We start from the raw sequence: 12,510 nt of genomic DNA, 5'->3' as shown, positions 1-12,510 counted from the left end.
AGAGAAAAACCATTCTAGTAACACTTATCCAAAGTCAATAAGATATCTAATGGAGAGTTAGAATTTTCTGAGACCTTGCTTTCAAAGCTTGTCTGGTATAAACAAGATGTATGTGGATTAACTGTGACATCATTACTAAAATATTTGCTTGCTTCAAATCAATTTATGCAATTTGAAGCAACCAGTGGTAATGTCTTCAAAGCACATATCAAATACGTACAGACCTACCTTCAGAAATATCACCTAAAGCTCCCACTCTTTAGAGTTCACAACCTAGGCTTATCACATTTCTTAACCAATCTTGAATTTGCAAAAGCATCTCCTGCTTCTCATGCTAACAGTTCATCTGTCTCTTGCAGGCACTATACGAGCTCTTAAATCTGCCTTTTTCACATAACTGACGACAAAGATGCTATGGATATTCTCTTTTGGGTTATGCTTTTATTTATTTCAGTTAATTTATATTAAAAGCTGCTCTCTATCATTACACTCCACAGTTGAAGGGCAGATTCTCCTTTCCTTCCTGGTATTCTCTTTACCAACCATCACAAGATGAGCTTGAGAGGTAGTCAAGCCTCATTTCAACGACTGTTCATAAAATCTGCAACAATTCTGATACCTGGTGGTTCTTTCTTCCTCTTAAGTGAATTCTATACGTTTGATAAAATCAGGAAAGGAATGGGAGCATTTTTGGCAGGCAAGATAGGATTATACCCATTGGACATCTCTTATACGGGTATTCTAACCACTGCTTTACTTGACTTAGATAACTTCAAATGCAATTGAACTATCAGTTAACTACCATTAACCAGGTATAATGAAATAAAAGAGACAAAAAGGTAAGTAAAAATTATATATATACTTTTGGATTAAAGATACACATTCAGTACATCTGCCAAAACTTCTTACCTGATGATATTGCAAGGTATGTGAGTAAAATGTAGCCCATGCCTCCATGGTAATCTGGGCTATTTCCTCTTCACTCAAGTCTGAATTGAGCCTCGCTTCAACTTGCTCTCTCAAAGCTGCTTCCACTTCTTCCTGCAGCCTCCACATGTCCCGATCACCAACAAAAGACATTTCAACACTACGTCGATAAATCTGCAAAATGAAAGCTGACCTGTACACACAAATGACAGTTACTATCTTTGGTACTTACTATCCAGTATTTTACTAGTTTTCCCACAATCAATTTGAGACCTAGTTTGCTATAAGCTTTCGTGATATCAAGACAAGAGCCTAACCTGTAACATCAACACTTTTCACTTTGTACAGTCTCAGTATACCCCATTAGTGATCTCTTAACATACGTACTCCTATTTCAGTAGTCTTGTTAAATTATCTTTTATAACTAACTCACTCTAAAATACTAAAATTTAGGTGTTTTACAAGGCATTTCATAATTACTGAGTACATCTGTGTGGTGAATTAGGTTATTCACAGTTGGACAAGAAATAAATTCTCTCCTTTCTAGTGCACCTCCTCATCTATGCTTTCTTCATGGTTCCCTAGGCCTTCCCAATGGTCTTTATCCTACCACTCCCTAATTAACTACTTCCCTAACTAACTTTCACCTCCCCTAGCACTGATATTTCAGTTTATTTTCAGCATATGGCTATCAACATTAATTTTATACGTGAGTCTATGCAATAGAGAAATTCTTAATGACCAAGCAACATGCCACATATATTTCTGTCTTAATTTCTGACTTAACTGTACACCAGGAAAAATACCAGCTGATGTCAAAGTTGTCAGTTTTACAAGTATACGTAATAAGCATGTTTCCAGTAATAATTATTCTAATTCTTCACTTATAATTTCCTTTACTCTGCAAAGCACTTCTTTGTAATCCCAAATATTCTTGCCTATGTCTTCTGATTTTCTAGTTTCAATGTTATTTCATTCTTTATCTTATTATGCTCTACCATTTCCACTTGGTCTTCAACCTTGCTATTATTTTAGCTGTGCCTATTATCTTTTATTTCTTATATATGTACAAGAATAAAAGTAAAACAAACTCTTGTTTCCTTGTTAATACTTACAACTAAACATTTTCTGAAAGCATGAAGGCTTGCATGAAAAAACCTGACAATGAGTTCCTAAAACATAATTGCGTTCATAATTCAAGTCTTCAGACTGGGTGATAAAGTAATGAAGGATAAACTACTTACCCCAAGAGCTTTCCTAAGAGTGTAAGCAGAAAATCGATTTGGAGTAAAGAGCTCTCGAAGGTAAACTTCTTTTGGGTCTAAATAAGGATCTGTAAGAGGTACATCTTTATCTGGTGGCTGTTCCAGTACCACAGCTGATAAATCAAACGGTGCTTTGACTTCCCCTTCCCCGTCCACCGAGGCGTACAACAACTGAAAATATATAAAACAAGCATATATAATAAAGGGTAAAATGTGACATTTCATTGCATATAACAGAAAAACTTTTTATACAGAATAGTCACAATAACAAAATACCTTATACAAATTCACTCAAAATTATTCATATGAATAAAACTAGAAAACTTGCAAAAATATCAAAATATAAGTATTAGAAAAATAATTCATCCCATTAGGTCTTACATGCTAGGATTGTTACTTCAGAATTTTTTTTTTTTTTTAATGAACATACTGTTTACGTGTGTGCAAAAATACAAGAATTATTGTAAGTATAGTTTTATGAGACTTTGAAATAAACACAATTCTCAACCAGTACATATATACTTCAATATCTCAACCTGCAACTCAAACCAAACAAACTAATCTATATACTGAGACTTCTTTTGTATTACCAAAGTAATCTAGAAAGAAACTCACCTGTGTGTCATTACTTGCATCTGTCCACAAAGTCCAGATATATGAAGTTGTAAGGCTGAAGTCTACCAAGTCAAACTGAAATAAAATCGATGCAAGAGTTAGTTGTATACAAGGGACTCTGGTTGTTATGACATATACGACGCTTTATAGTTACTTAAAATCTATTCATTACTGTACTATTGTATATTCATGGCAATCAGGTTGTTCCAAAGGAAAGTGTTAATTTTATAATGACCCGTGTATATATTCTATTTCTGTTTACCAACAGCAAGAACAATAAAAACCATTGAAAAAATGATATTGTTATGTTACAATAAAGTTTCATACATACTTACCTGGCAGATATATACATAGCTAAGACTCCGTCGTCCCCGACAGAAATTCAAATTTCGCGCCACTCGCTACAGGTAGGTCAGGTGATCTACCGGCCTGCCCTGGGCGGCAGGACTAGGAACCATCCCCGTTTTCTATCATATTTTCTCTCTTCCACCTGTCTCCTGCGGGGAGGCTGGGTGGGCCTTTAATTGTATATATCTGCCAGGTAAGTATGTATGAAACTTTATTGTAACATAACAATATCATTTTCATACAATCAACTTACCTGTCAGATATATACATAGCTGATTGGCACCCTTCGGTGGAGGGTAAGAGACAGCTACTATATGGAATAGACAGGTAAACAACATATGTTGTAGGTATAAATAAAACCTTGGTTCCTACCTGATAGGTGGTAGACTTCGTGGGTGTTTGCCCAGTAGTCTGCATCACCTCAAGAAACTTTAGCGAGATATATGATCTATGGCCAAGAGTTCTTGTGGGTCTGCCGATGGGGTCTTACCCACTTACTCGGCAGAGCCTAAAAGGACTTTGTCAATGGGTGCTGATCCACTTATATGACAATACACCTTATGAAGGAGCACACAACCAATCCCGACCACCTGATCCTAACCATATGTTAGAACTAAGGATTGTTACGAGTTATCCCCGAACTCGTCACAACAACCGTAACTCAAAACCACTACGCACACATACATAATTTTCAAAAAAAAATTATACTCAACTAATTGGATATGACAAGAATTCTCTTACTGAACAACATAGACGGCCGCCCGTGCTAGCCTAAGTCCTCCATTGTTCGAAGAGACTCTCGACCATATCCAAAAAGAAGAAAAGTATATACATTTAAGGATTGGTGTCGGCTCCCGTACCCAGAATCGTATCCGCCGATACGAAAGGACCTAGAGAAAAACACTTCTCATATGTCACACGCACGTCTTTCAAGTAATGAGATGCAAATACTGAGTTGCATCTCCAAAATGTCGTATCTATGATGTTTTTAAGCGACATATTCTTATGAAACGAGAGAGACGTCGCTATAGCTCTCACTTCATGAGCTTTTACTCTCAACAGTTGTAACTGTTCGTCAGGACAGGCCTTATGAGCGTCTGTAATGACGTTTCTTACAAAGAATGCCAGCGCATTCTTGGACATCAGTCTTGTGGGGTCTTTTACCGCGCACCAAAGACCTTGTCTAGAGCCTCCCATTTGATGCTTTCTCTGAAGGTAGAACTTCAGAGCTCTAACAGGGCATAGAGACCTCTCTGCTTCTCTGCCTACGAGACTCGACATGCCTTTGACTTCGAATGACTTAGGCCAGGGATTCGTAGGATTCTCGTTTTTCGCTAAAAACAGGGTCTTAAACGAGCAAATCGCTGAGTCTCCCTTGAATCCTACTTTATCCTGCAGAGCATGCAATTCACTAATTCTCTTTGCCGTAGCTAAAGATAATAGGAATAGGCATTTTCGGGTAATGTCTCTAAACGATGCCCGATGAGGAGGTTCGAATCTTTCCGATGACAGATACTTTAGGACTACGTCTAGGTTCCAGTTCGGAGGTACTGGTTCCTTAGACTTTGAAGTCTCAAAAGACCTTATGAGATCGTGGAGATCTTTATTATCTGCCAGATCTAAACCTCTGTTCCTGAATACAGCCGAGAGCATACTTCTGTATCCCTTTATTGTGGATACGGCTAGATGAGATTTTTCTCTCAGGAATAGCAGGAAATCAGCAATTTCCGCTATAGAGGTAGTGGAGGAGGACAACTTCTTGGATCTACACCACCTTCTAAATACCTCCCACTTTGATTGGTATACTTTCGTAGTGGAGGTTCTGCGTGCTCTCGCGATCGCGCTTGCCACTTCGCGAGAAAAGCCTCTCGCTCTGACAAGTCTTTCGATAGTCGAAAGGCAGTCAGAGCGAGAGCGGGGAGGTTTTGGTGGTACCTCTTGAAGTGTGGTTGTCTGAGAAGATCCATCCTTCTTGGTAGGGATCTTGGAAAATCTACGATCCACTCTACCACCTCCGTGAACCATTCCTGGGCCGGCCAAAAGGGGGCTATTAACGTCATCCTCGTCTCTTTTGACGCCACAAACTTTCTCATTACTAACCCCAGGATTTTGAATGGGGGAAAAGCATATACGTCTACTCGAGACCAATTTAGCAGGAAGGCGTCTACCATAAGAGCTCTTGGATCTTCCACGACCGAGCAAAAAACTGGGAGCCTTTTTGAAATGAATGTTGCGAAGAGATCCACATGAGGAGTTCCCCACAGAGACCAGAGATCGAGACACACTTCCTCGTGTAGTGTCCATTCTGTATGAAGGACCTGGTTCCTCCTGCTGAGCCTGTCCGCCCTCACATTCCTTACTCCCTGTACGAACCTTGTCAGCAGGGAGATGTTCCTGTGAGACGTCCAAAGTAATAGGTCTCTCGTGAGCTCGTAAAGGAACGAGGAGTGCGTCCCTCCCTGTTTCCGAATGTAGGCAAGTGCGGTGGTGTTGTCCACGTTTACTTGCACTACCTTGTTTGACACCAGAGGTTCTAGGCTCTTCAAGGCCAGATGTACGGCGAAGAGCTCTTTGCAGTTTATGTGCCAAGACACCTGTGCTGGTTCCCAGGTGCCTGACACTTCCTCTGAGCCTAAAGTCGCTCCCCAACCTCTCTCCGACGCGTCGGAGAACAACACTAGGTCTGGGTTCTGTGTTCTTAGAGAGATCCCTTTGTTCTCTTTCAGAGGGAGCAACCACCACTGTAGGTGTGACTTTATCTCCACTGGAATGGGAAAAACGTCCGACAGTTGTCCGGTTTTCCAGCTCCAAGACCTCTTGAGGAAGAATTGAAGCGGACGTATATGAAGTCTTCCTAGAGGGAAGAATTGTTCTAGCGAGGAAAGCGTCCCCAGAAGGCTCAACCATTCCCTCGCCGACGTTTGTTGCTTCTCTAAGAAGAGAGAGACTATCCGCAAACCTTTTGCGATTCTCTCTTGCGAAGGAAAAACTCGAAAACCCCGAGAATCCATCCGAATCCCCAGATAGACTAGGTCTTGTCTGGGGGTCAGCTGAGACTTCTCGAGGTTCACAAGCAATCCCAACGCTTTGATTAAATCCATAGTTAACTTTAGGTCCTCCAAGCACTGTCTCTCCGATCTGGCCTGATGAGCCAGTCGTCCAGATACATAGAGACATTCACTCCTTTGAGGTGAAGAAACCTCGCCACATTCTTCATCAGGCTTGTGAAGACCTGAGGAGCTGTGGACAGGCCGAAACACAAGGCTCTGAACTGAAAGATCCTTCCCCCCGTCATGAAACGGAGGTACTTCTTCGATGAAGGGTGGATCGGGACGTGAAAGTAGGCGTCCTGGAGATCTAAAGACACCATCCAATCTCCCTGTCGTAATGACGCCATGACTGAAGCAGAAGTCTCCATGGAGAACTTCTCCTTCTGAACAAATTTGTTCAGAGAGCTGACGTCCAGTACTGGTCTCCAGCCTCCCGAGGCTTTCGCCACCAGAAAAAGGCGATTGTAAAACCCCGGGAGTGTTGATCCCGTACCAATTCTATCGCTCTCTTGTCCCACATTTGTTCCACCATCGATCGAAGAGTATCCCTCAGCACAGGATCCTTGTATTTGGCTGATAGTTCCCTTGGTATTGACGTTAGGGGAGGAGTGTTCAGGAAAGGGATACGATATCCCCTCCTTAAGATCGCCAAAGATGACGCGTCTGCATTTATCAGTGTCCAGGCTTCCACAAATCCCAGGAGCCTGGCACCTACTGGTGCTTGGAGGAGAGAATCTTCATTTTCCCTTCTTAAAGGGACGAAAGGCAGATCTACCTCTCTTCTCTGGAGCCTTCCTCCTTGTGGAAGGTCTGGAGGTCGGACCACCTCGAAAGGGCTGCACCGTTGTACTGGGTCCTTTCTTGTCCGATGCAGCAACAGGTTTCTTCTTTCTTGCTGACTGCGTCAGCAGATCCTGAGTTGCCTTCTCAGTTAAAGAATGCGCAATGTCCTTTACTAACTGAGAAGGGAACAAAAAGTCAGATAGAGGCGCATATAGAAGTGCTGCTCTCTGAGCATGTGAGACTGCCTTTGTTAAGAAGGCGCCATATACAGTCCTTTTCTTTAAAAGACCTGCCCCAAACAAAGAGGAGATTTCAAAAGATCCATCCTGTACCGCCTTGTCAATACAAGACAATATGCATAACAGGGCTTCAGGTTCGATTCCTTCCGAATCATGGGCTTTCTTGGACATCACCCCAAGGGACCAATCTAAGAAGTTAAAAATGACATTGTTATGATACAATAAAGTTTCATACATACTTACCTGGCAGATATATACAATTGAAGACCCACCCAGCCTCCCCGCAGGAGACAGGTGGAAGAGAGAATCTGATTAGAAAACGGGAATAGTTCCTAGTCCTGCCACCCAGAGCAGGGCGGTAGATCACCTGACCTACCTGTAGCGAGTGCCGCGAAATTTGAAATTCTGTCGGGAACGACGGAGTCTATAGCTATGTATATATCTGCCAGGTAAGTATGTATGAAACTTTATTGTATCATAACAATGTCATTTTCATACATTCAACTTACCTGTCAGATATATACATAGCTGATTGACACCCTTTGGTGGAGGGCAAGAGACAGCTAACCAACTGACTAGACAGGTAAACAACATATGTTGTAGGTATAAATAAACCTTAGTTCCTACCTTTTTAGATGGAAGACTTCGTGGCTACTGCCCAGGAGTCTGCTTCATCTCAAGAGCCTTAGCGAGATAGTGATCTGTGGCCAAGAGTTCTTGTGGATCTGTCGATGGGGTCTCTTCCACTTACTCGACAGAATCCTAACTGGCGTTTGTCAATGGGAGCACATCCGCTTATATGACAACACGCACTTATTTAAGGAGCACACAACCAATCCCGATCACCCGATCCTAACCCGTGTTAGTTCTAAGATTGCCTAGAGTTATCCCCAAACTCTTAGCAAACAACCACAAACTCGAAACTCATACATACAAAAATAACAAAATTTTTGTACCCCTCTAATAGTCAGATGTCACTCGATTTTCAAATGAAGAGAAGTGAAGGCCGCCTGTGCGACAACTGACACTCCCATACACCGAAAACCCGAGAACACATCCGACAAGAGGGTTACGTACATAATTTAAGGATTGGTGCTTTCTCCTTTACCCAGAACCGTCTGTGCTGACACAAACGGACCTAAAGAAAAACATTTATCATACGTAACTCGCACGTCTTTTAAATAATGGGATGCAAACACAGAGTTGCATCTCCAATAAGTTGCGTCCAAAATGTTCTTTAGTGACATATTTCTTTGGAACGCCACAGAGGTTGCGATTGCTCTAACTTCGTGGGCTCTCACTCTTAAAAGATTAAAAGAATCATCTGGACAATTCTATGAGCTTCTGTGATAACACTTCTAACAAAGAAGGCTAATGCGTTCTTGGACATTGCTCTCTTGGGGTCTTTCACTGAGCACCAAAGACCTTTATGCGAACCCCCCAACTGCTTCTTCCTGTCCAGATAAAATTTTAGAGCTCTAACTGGGCAAAGGGATCTTTCTGCCTCTCTGCCCACCAAACTAGAAAGTCCTTTCACTTCGAAGCTCCTGGGCCAGGGATTCGAAGGGTTTTCATTTTTGGCCAGAAAAAGGGACTGAAATGAACAAATTGCAGAGTCTCCTTTGAAGCCAACTCTTGATTCAAGGGCGTGCAACTCACTGATTCTTTTTGCCGTTGCAAGAGACATCAAAACAAACACTTTCTAGTGATGTTACGAAACGAAGCAGTGTGAAGTGGTTCGAATTCATCTGATGATAGAAATTTAAGAACCACATCTAAGTTCCAGCTTGGAACCTTAGGTTCAAGTGATTTAGATGTTTCGAAGGAACGAATGAGGTCGTGCAAATCCTTATCATTCGTTAGATCTAATCCTCTGTTTCTAAAGACTGCTGAAAGCATACTCCTGTACCCCTTAATAGTCGGTACCGAGAGATGCGACTTTTGTCTAAGAAACAGAAGGAAATCTGCAATTTCGGTCACAGAGGTACTGGAAGAGGACAGCTTCTTCGACCTACACCAGTTTCTGAAAACTTCCCACTTCGATTGGTACACTCGCCTAGTAGATGATCTGCGGGCTCTAGCAATTGCGTTTGCTGCCTGGCGAGAAAACCCTCTCGCTCTGACAAGTCTTTCGATAGTCGAAAGGCAGTCAGAGCAAGAGCGGGTAGATTTTGATGGTACCTCTCGAAGTGGGGTTGTTTGAGCAGATCTATTCTGTTTGGAAGAGATCTGGGGAAGTCCACTGTCCATTCCATCACCTCTGTGAACCAAATTTGAGCTGGCCAATACGGAGCGATCAGAGTCATCTTGGTTCCTTCGGATGCCACGAATTTTCTGACTACTTCCCCCAGTATCTTGAACGGGGGAAAAGCGTAAACGTCTATCCCTGACCAGTCCAGGAGAAAGGCGTCTGTTGCATAAGCCCGGGGATCCTCCACCAGGGCACAAAATGTTTCTATCCTTTTGGAGAGGAATGTGGCGAAAAGATCTATTTGAGGCTTCCCCCAAAGGAGCCAAAGGCTCTGACAGACTTCTGAGTGGAGTGTCCATTCTGTGGGAAGGACCTGGAATCTCCTGCTCAATCTGTCCGCTCTCACATTCCTCTCCCCTTGACAAACCTTGTTAGAAGAACTACCTTCCTTTGGTTCGCCCAAATCAGTAGATCCCTTGCCAGCTCGTACAGAGCAAAAGAGTGCGTCCCTCCTTGTTTCTTGACATAAGCCAGAGCTGTCGTATTGTCTGAATTTATCTGTACGACTTTGCCTCTGACTATGTGTTCGAAGCTCTTTAGCGCCAGGTGAATTGCTAAGAGCTCCTTGCAATTTATGTGCCATGACACCTGTTCTGCCGACCAGGTGCCCGACACTTCTTTGGATCCCAATGTTGCACCCCAGCCCGCCTCCGAGGCGTCTGAAAACAATGTCAGGCTTGGGTTCCGTACTTGCAGGGACACTCCTTTGTTTCCTTTAATGGAATCAGCCACCACTTCAATGATGTTTTATTTCTTCCGAGATTGGAAACGTGTCCGAGAGCTGACCTGTCTTCCAACTCCAACTTCTTCTTAGGAAGAACTGAAGCGGTCGAAGATGTAATCTTCCTAGGAGAAAGAACTGTTCGAGCGAGGAAAGGGTTCCCAGAAGGCTCAGCCATTTCCCTCGCTGAAGTGCGCTCTTTCCCTAGAAAAGTTCGATACTGTGGCACAGCCTTTCTTTATTCTCTCTTGAGATGGAAAAACTCGAAAACCCCGAGAATCCATCTGAATCCCCAGATAAACCACGTTCTGGCTGGGGATCATCTGAGACTTCTCGAGGTTCACGATCAATCCCAATGATTTTGTCAATTCCAGTGTTGTTGACAGGTCCTCCAAACACTGCTTTTTCGACCTGGCTCTGATGAGCCAGTCGTCCAGGTACAGGGAGACGTTTATCCCTTTCAAATGTAAGTGTCTTGCTACATTTTTCATCACGTCTGTGAAGACTTGAGGAGCCGTGGACAGGCCGAAACACAGGGCCCTGAACTGATAGATTCTTCCTTCGAACATAAATCGAAGGTACTTCCTCGACGAATGGTGGATCGGGATGTGGAAGTATGCGTCCTGAAGGTCTAGGGACGCCATCCAATCCCCTTGCCGCAGTGCTGCAAGGACTGAAGCAGACGTTTCCATGCTGAACTTCTGTTGTTCGACAAATTTGTTCAGCGCACTTACGTCCAGAACCGGTCTCCATCCCCCCGAGGCTTTTGCTACAAGAAACAAGCGATTGTAAAACCCCGGGGAGTTGCAATCCAGCACTAGCTCTATTGCTCTTTTGTCCCACTCTGCTCCACCATCTGACGAAGAGTATCCATCAGAACAGGGTCCCTGTATCTGGCGGACAATTCCCTCGGTGATGTTGTCAAGGGAGGAATGTCCTTGAATGGGATGCGATACCCCTTCTTGATAATCGACATCGTCCAAGGATTCGCTCCTATGTCTTCCCAGGCTTTCGCAAAAGAATGTAACCTGGCTCCTACGGGTGTCTGGAGGACAGAATTCTCACTTCCCTTTCTTAAAGGGACGGAAGGAAGACCTGCCCCTCTTTTCGGTTGACTTCCTTCTGGCGATCGATCTAGTTGGAAGACCTCCTCGAAAGGGCTGCTGCTGAGCTGGGCGAGCCACTTTCTTTTCCTCACTAGCCACAGGCCTATTCTTCCTTGAGGATTGTCTAAGGAGATCCTGGGTGGCCTTTCAGTCAGAGAATGCGCGATGTCCTTCACAACTGCGAGGGAAAAAGGTGTTCAGAGAGAGGCGCAAAAAACAAGGAAGGCTCTCTGGCGAAGGAGAGACGGCCTTCGTGAGGAAAGCACTGTGAACCGCCCTCTTCTTTAAAACTCCTGCACCAAAGAGGGAGCATACCTCAGCCGATCCATCTGAACAGCCTTATCAATGCAGGCGAGGATGCAATTTAGGGTTTCTGGGTCGAGTTGTTCCTTTTCCTGAGATTTCTTGGCCAGAACCCCAAGGGACCATCTAAGAAGTTAAAAACTTCTAAAGTGTGAAAAAGTCCCTTGAGGAGGTGGTCCGTTTTCCGAAAGCCCCCATGTTACCTTCGCTGCATTCAAGGCGTGCCTTCTCGAACGAATCCACCAAAACTCGAGAAGTCTGATTCAGCTGAAACAGACAGAGACAATCCCATATCCTCTCCCGTTTCGTACCAAATGCCTCTCCTCCCTGTAAGTTTAGCGGGAGGCATACAAAAGACCGTCCTTCCTAACTCCTTCTTCTTCTTGAACCAGGAGTCAAGAGATTGTAGAGCCCTCCTCATAGATATAGCAGGCTTCATTTTAAGGACAAAGAGGAAGACTTGTGTGTTTTCGTGCTCGAAAACTGAGAGCGTGGAGAAGGGGGAGCAGCTGGCGTCAAAGAGTCTCCATATTCCTCCAATAGAAGGGACGAAAGAACTTTATAATTCGAAGATCCTTCCTTCATTTCGTCCTCCGAGGCATCTTCTGGTTGATAGGCTCGGAAGGAGAAGGCTCTCTTCTTTCTTCTGACTCTTCTCTTACTCTCTTACGAGTGTCAGGCTCTTCATACGAGGAATGCGCCTGGTGTACAGCAGGAGTATCTCGCCTGGAGGAGTAACGTGTTTGGAATACTCCTGGCGCTTTGCTTGGCAGGCGCAGAGCGCCTCGAATACTCCTGGCTTCTAGTAGGCGCATTTTGTTCAGAATACTCCTGGCGCGTGGTAGGAGTATTAAGTTCAGAATACTCCTGGCGCCTGGGAGGAGTATAAGCTTCGGAATACT

General features: G+C 43.7%; 1 protein-coding gene across 1 annotated transcript in view; it reads right to left on the bottom strand.

Moving 5' to 3' along the window:
* Positions 1-12,510, bottom strand: part of LOC135214170 (nuclear pore complex protein Nup160-like) — a 60,758-nt gene that overhangs the window by 14,880 nt on the left and 33,368 nt on the right. The window contains exons 9-11 of the mRNA XM_064248240.1: positions 2,808-2,882; positions 2,172-2,363; positions 910-1,101 (exon numbers count right to left, since the gene is read on the bottom strand). Coding sequence (XP_064104310.1) covers positions 910-1,101; positions 2,172-2,363; positions 2,808-2,882 — 459 coding nt within the window. The remainder of the gene's footprint in view (positions 1-909; positions 1,102-2,171; positions 2,364-2,807; positions 2,883-12,510) is intronic.

Source organism: Macrobrachium nipponense, chromosome 45, assembly GCF_015104395.2.
Source record: "Macrobrachium nipponense isolate FS-2020 chromosome 45, ASM1510439v2, whole genome shotgun sequence".
Taxonomy (NCBI): Eukaryota; Metazoa; Arthropoda; class Malacostraca; order Decapoda; family Palaemonidae; genus Macrobrachium; species Macrobrachium nipponense.
This window is presented reverse-complemented; position numbering and strand designations above follow the sequence as displayed.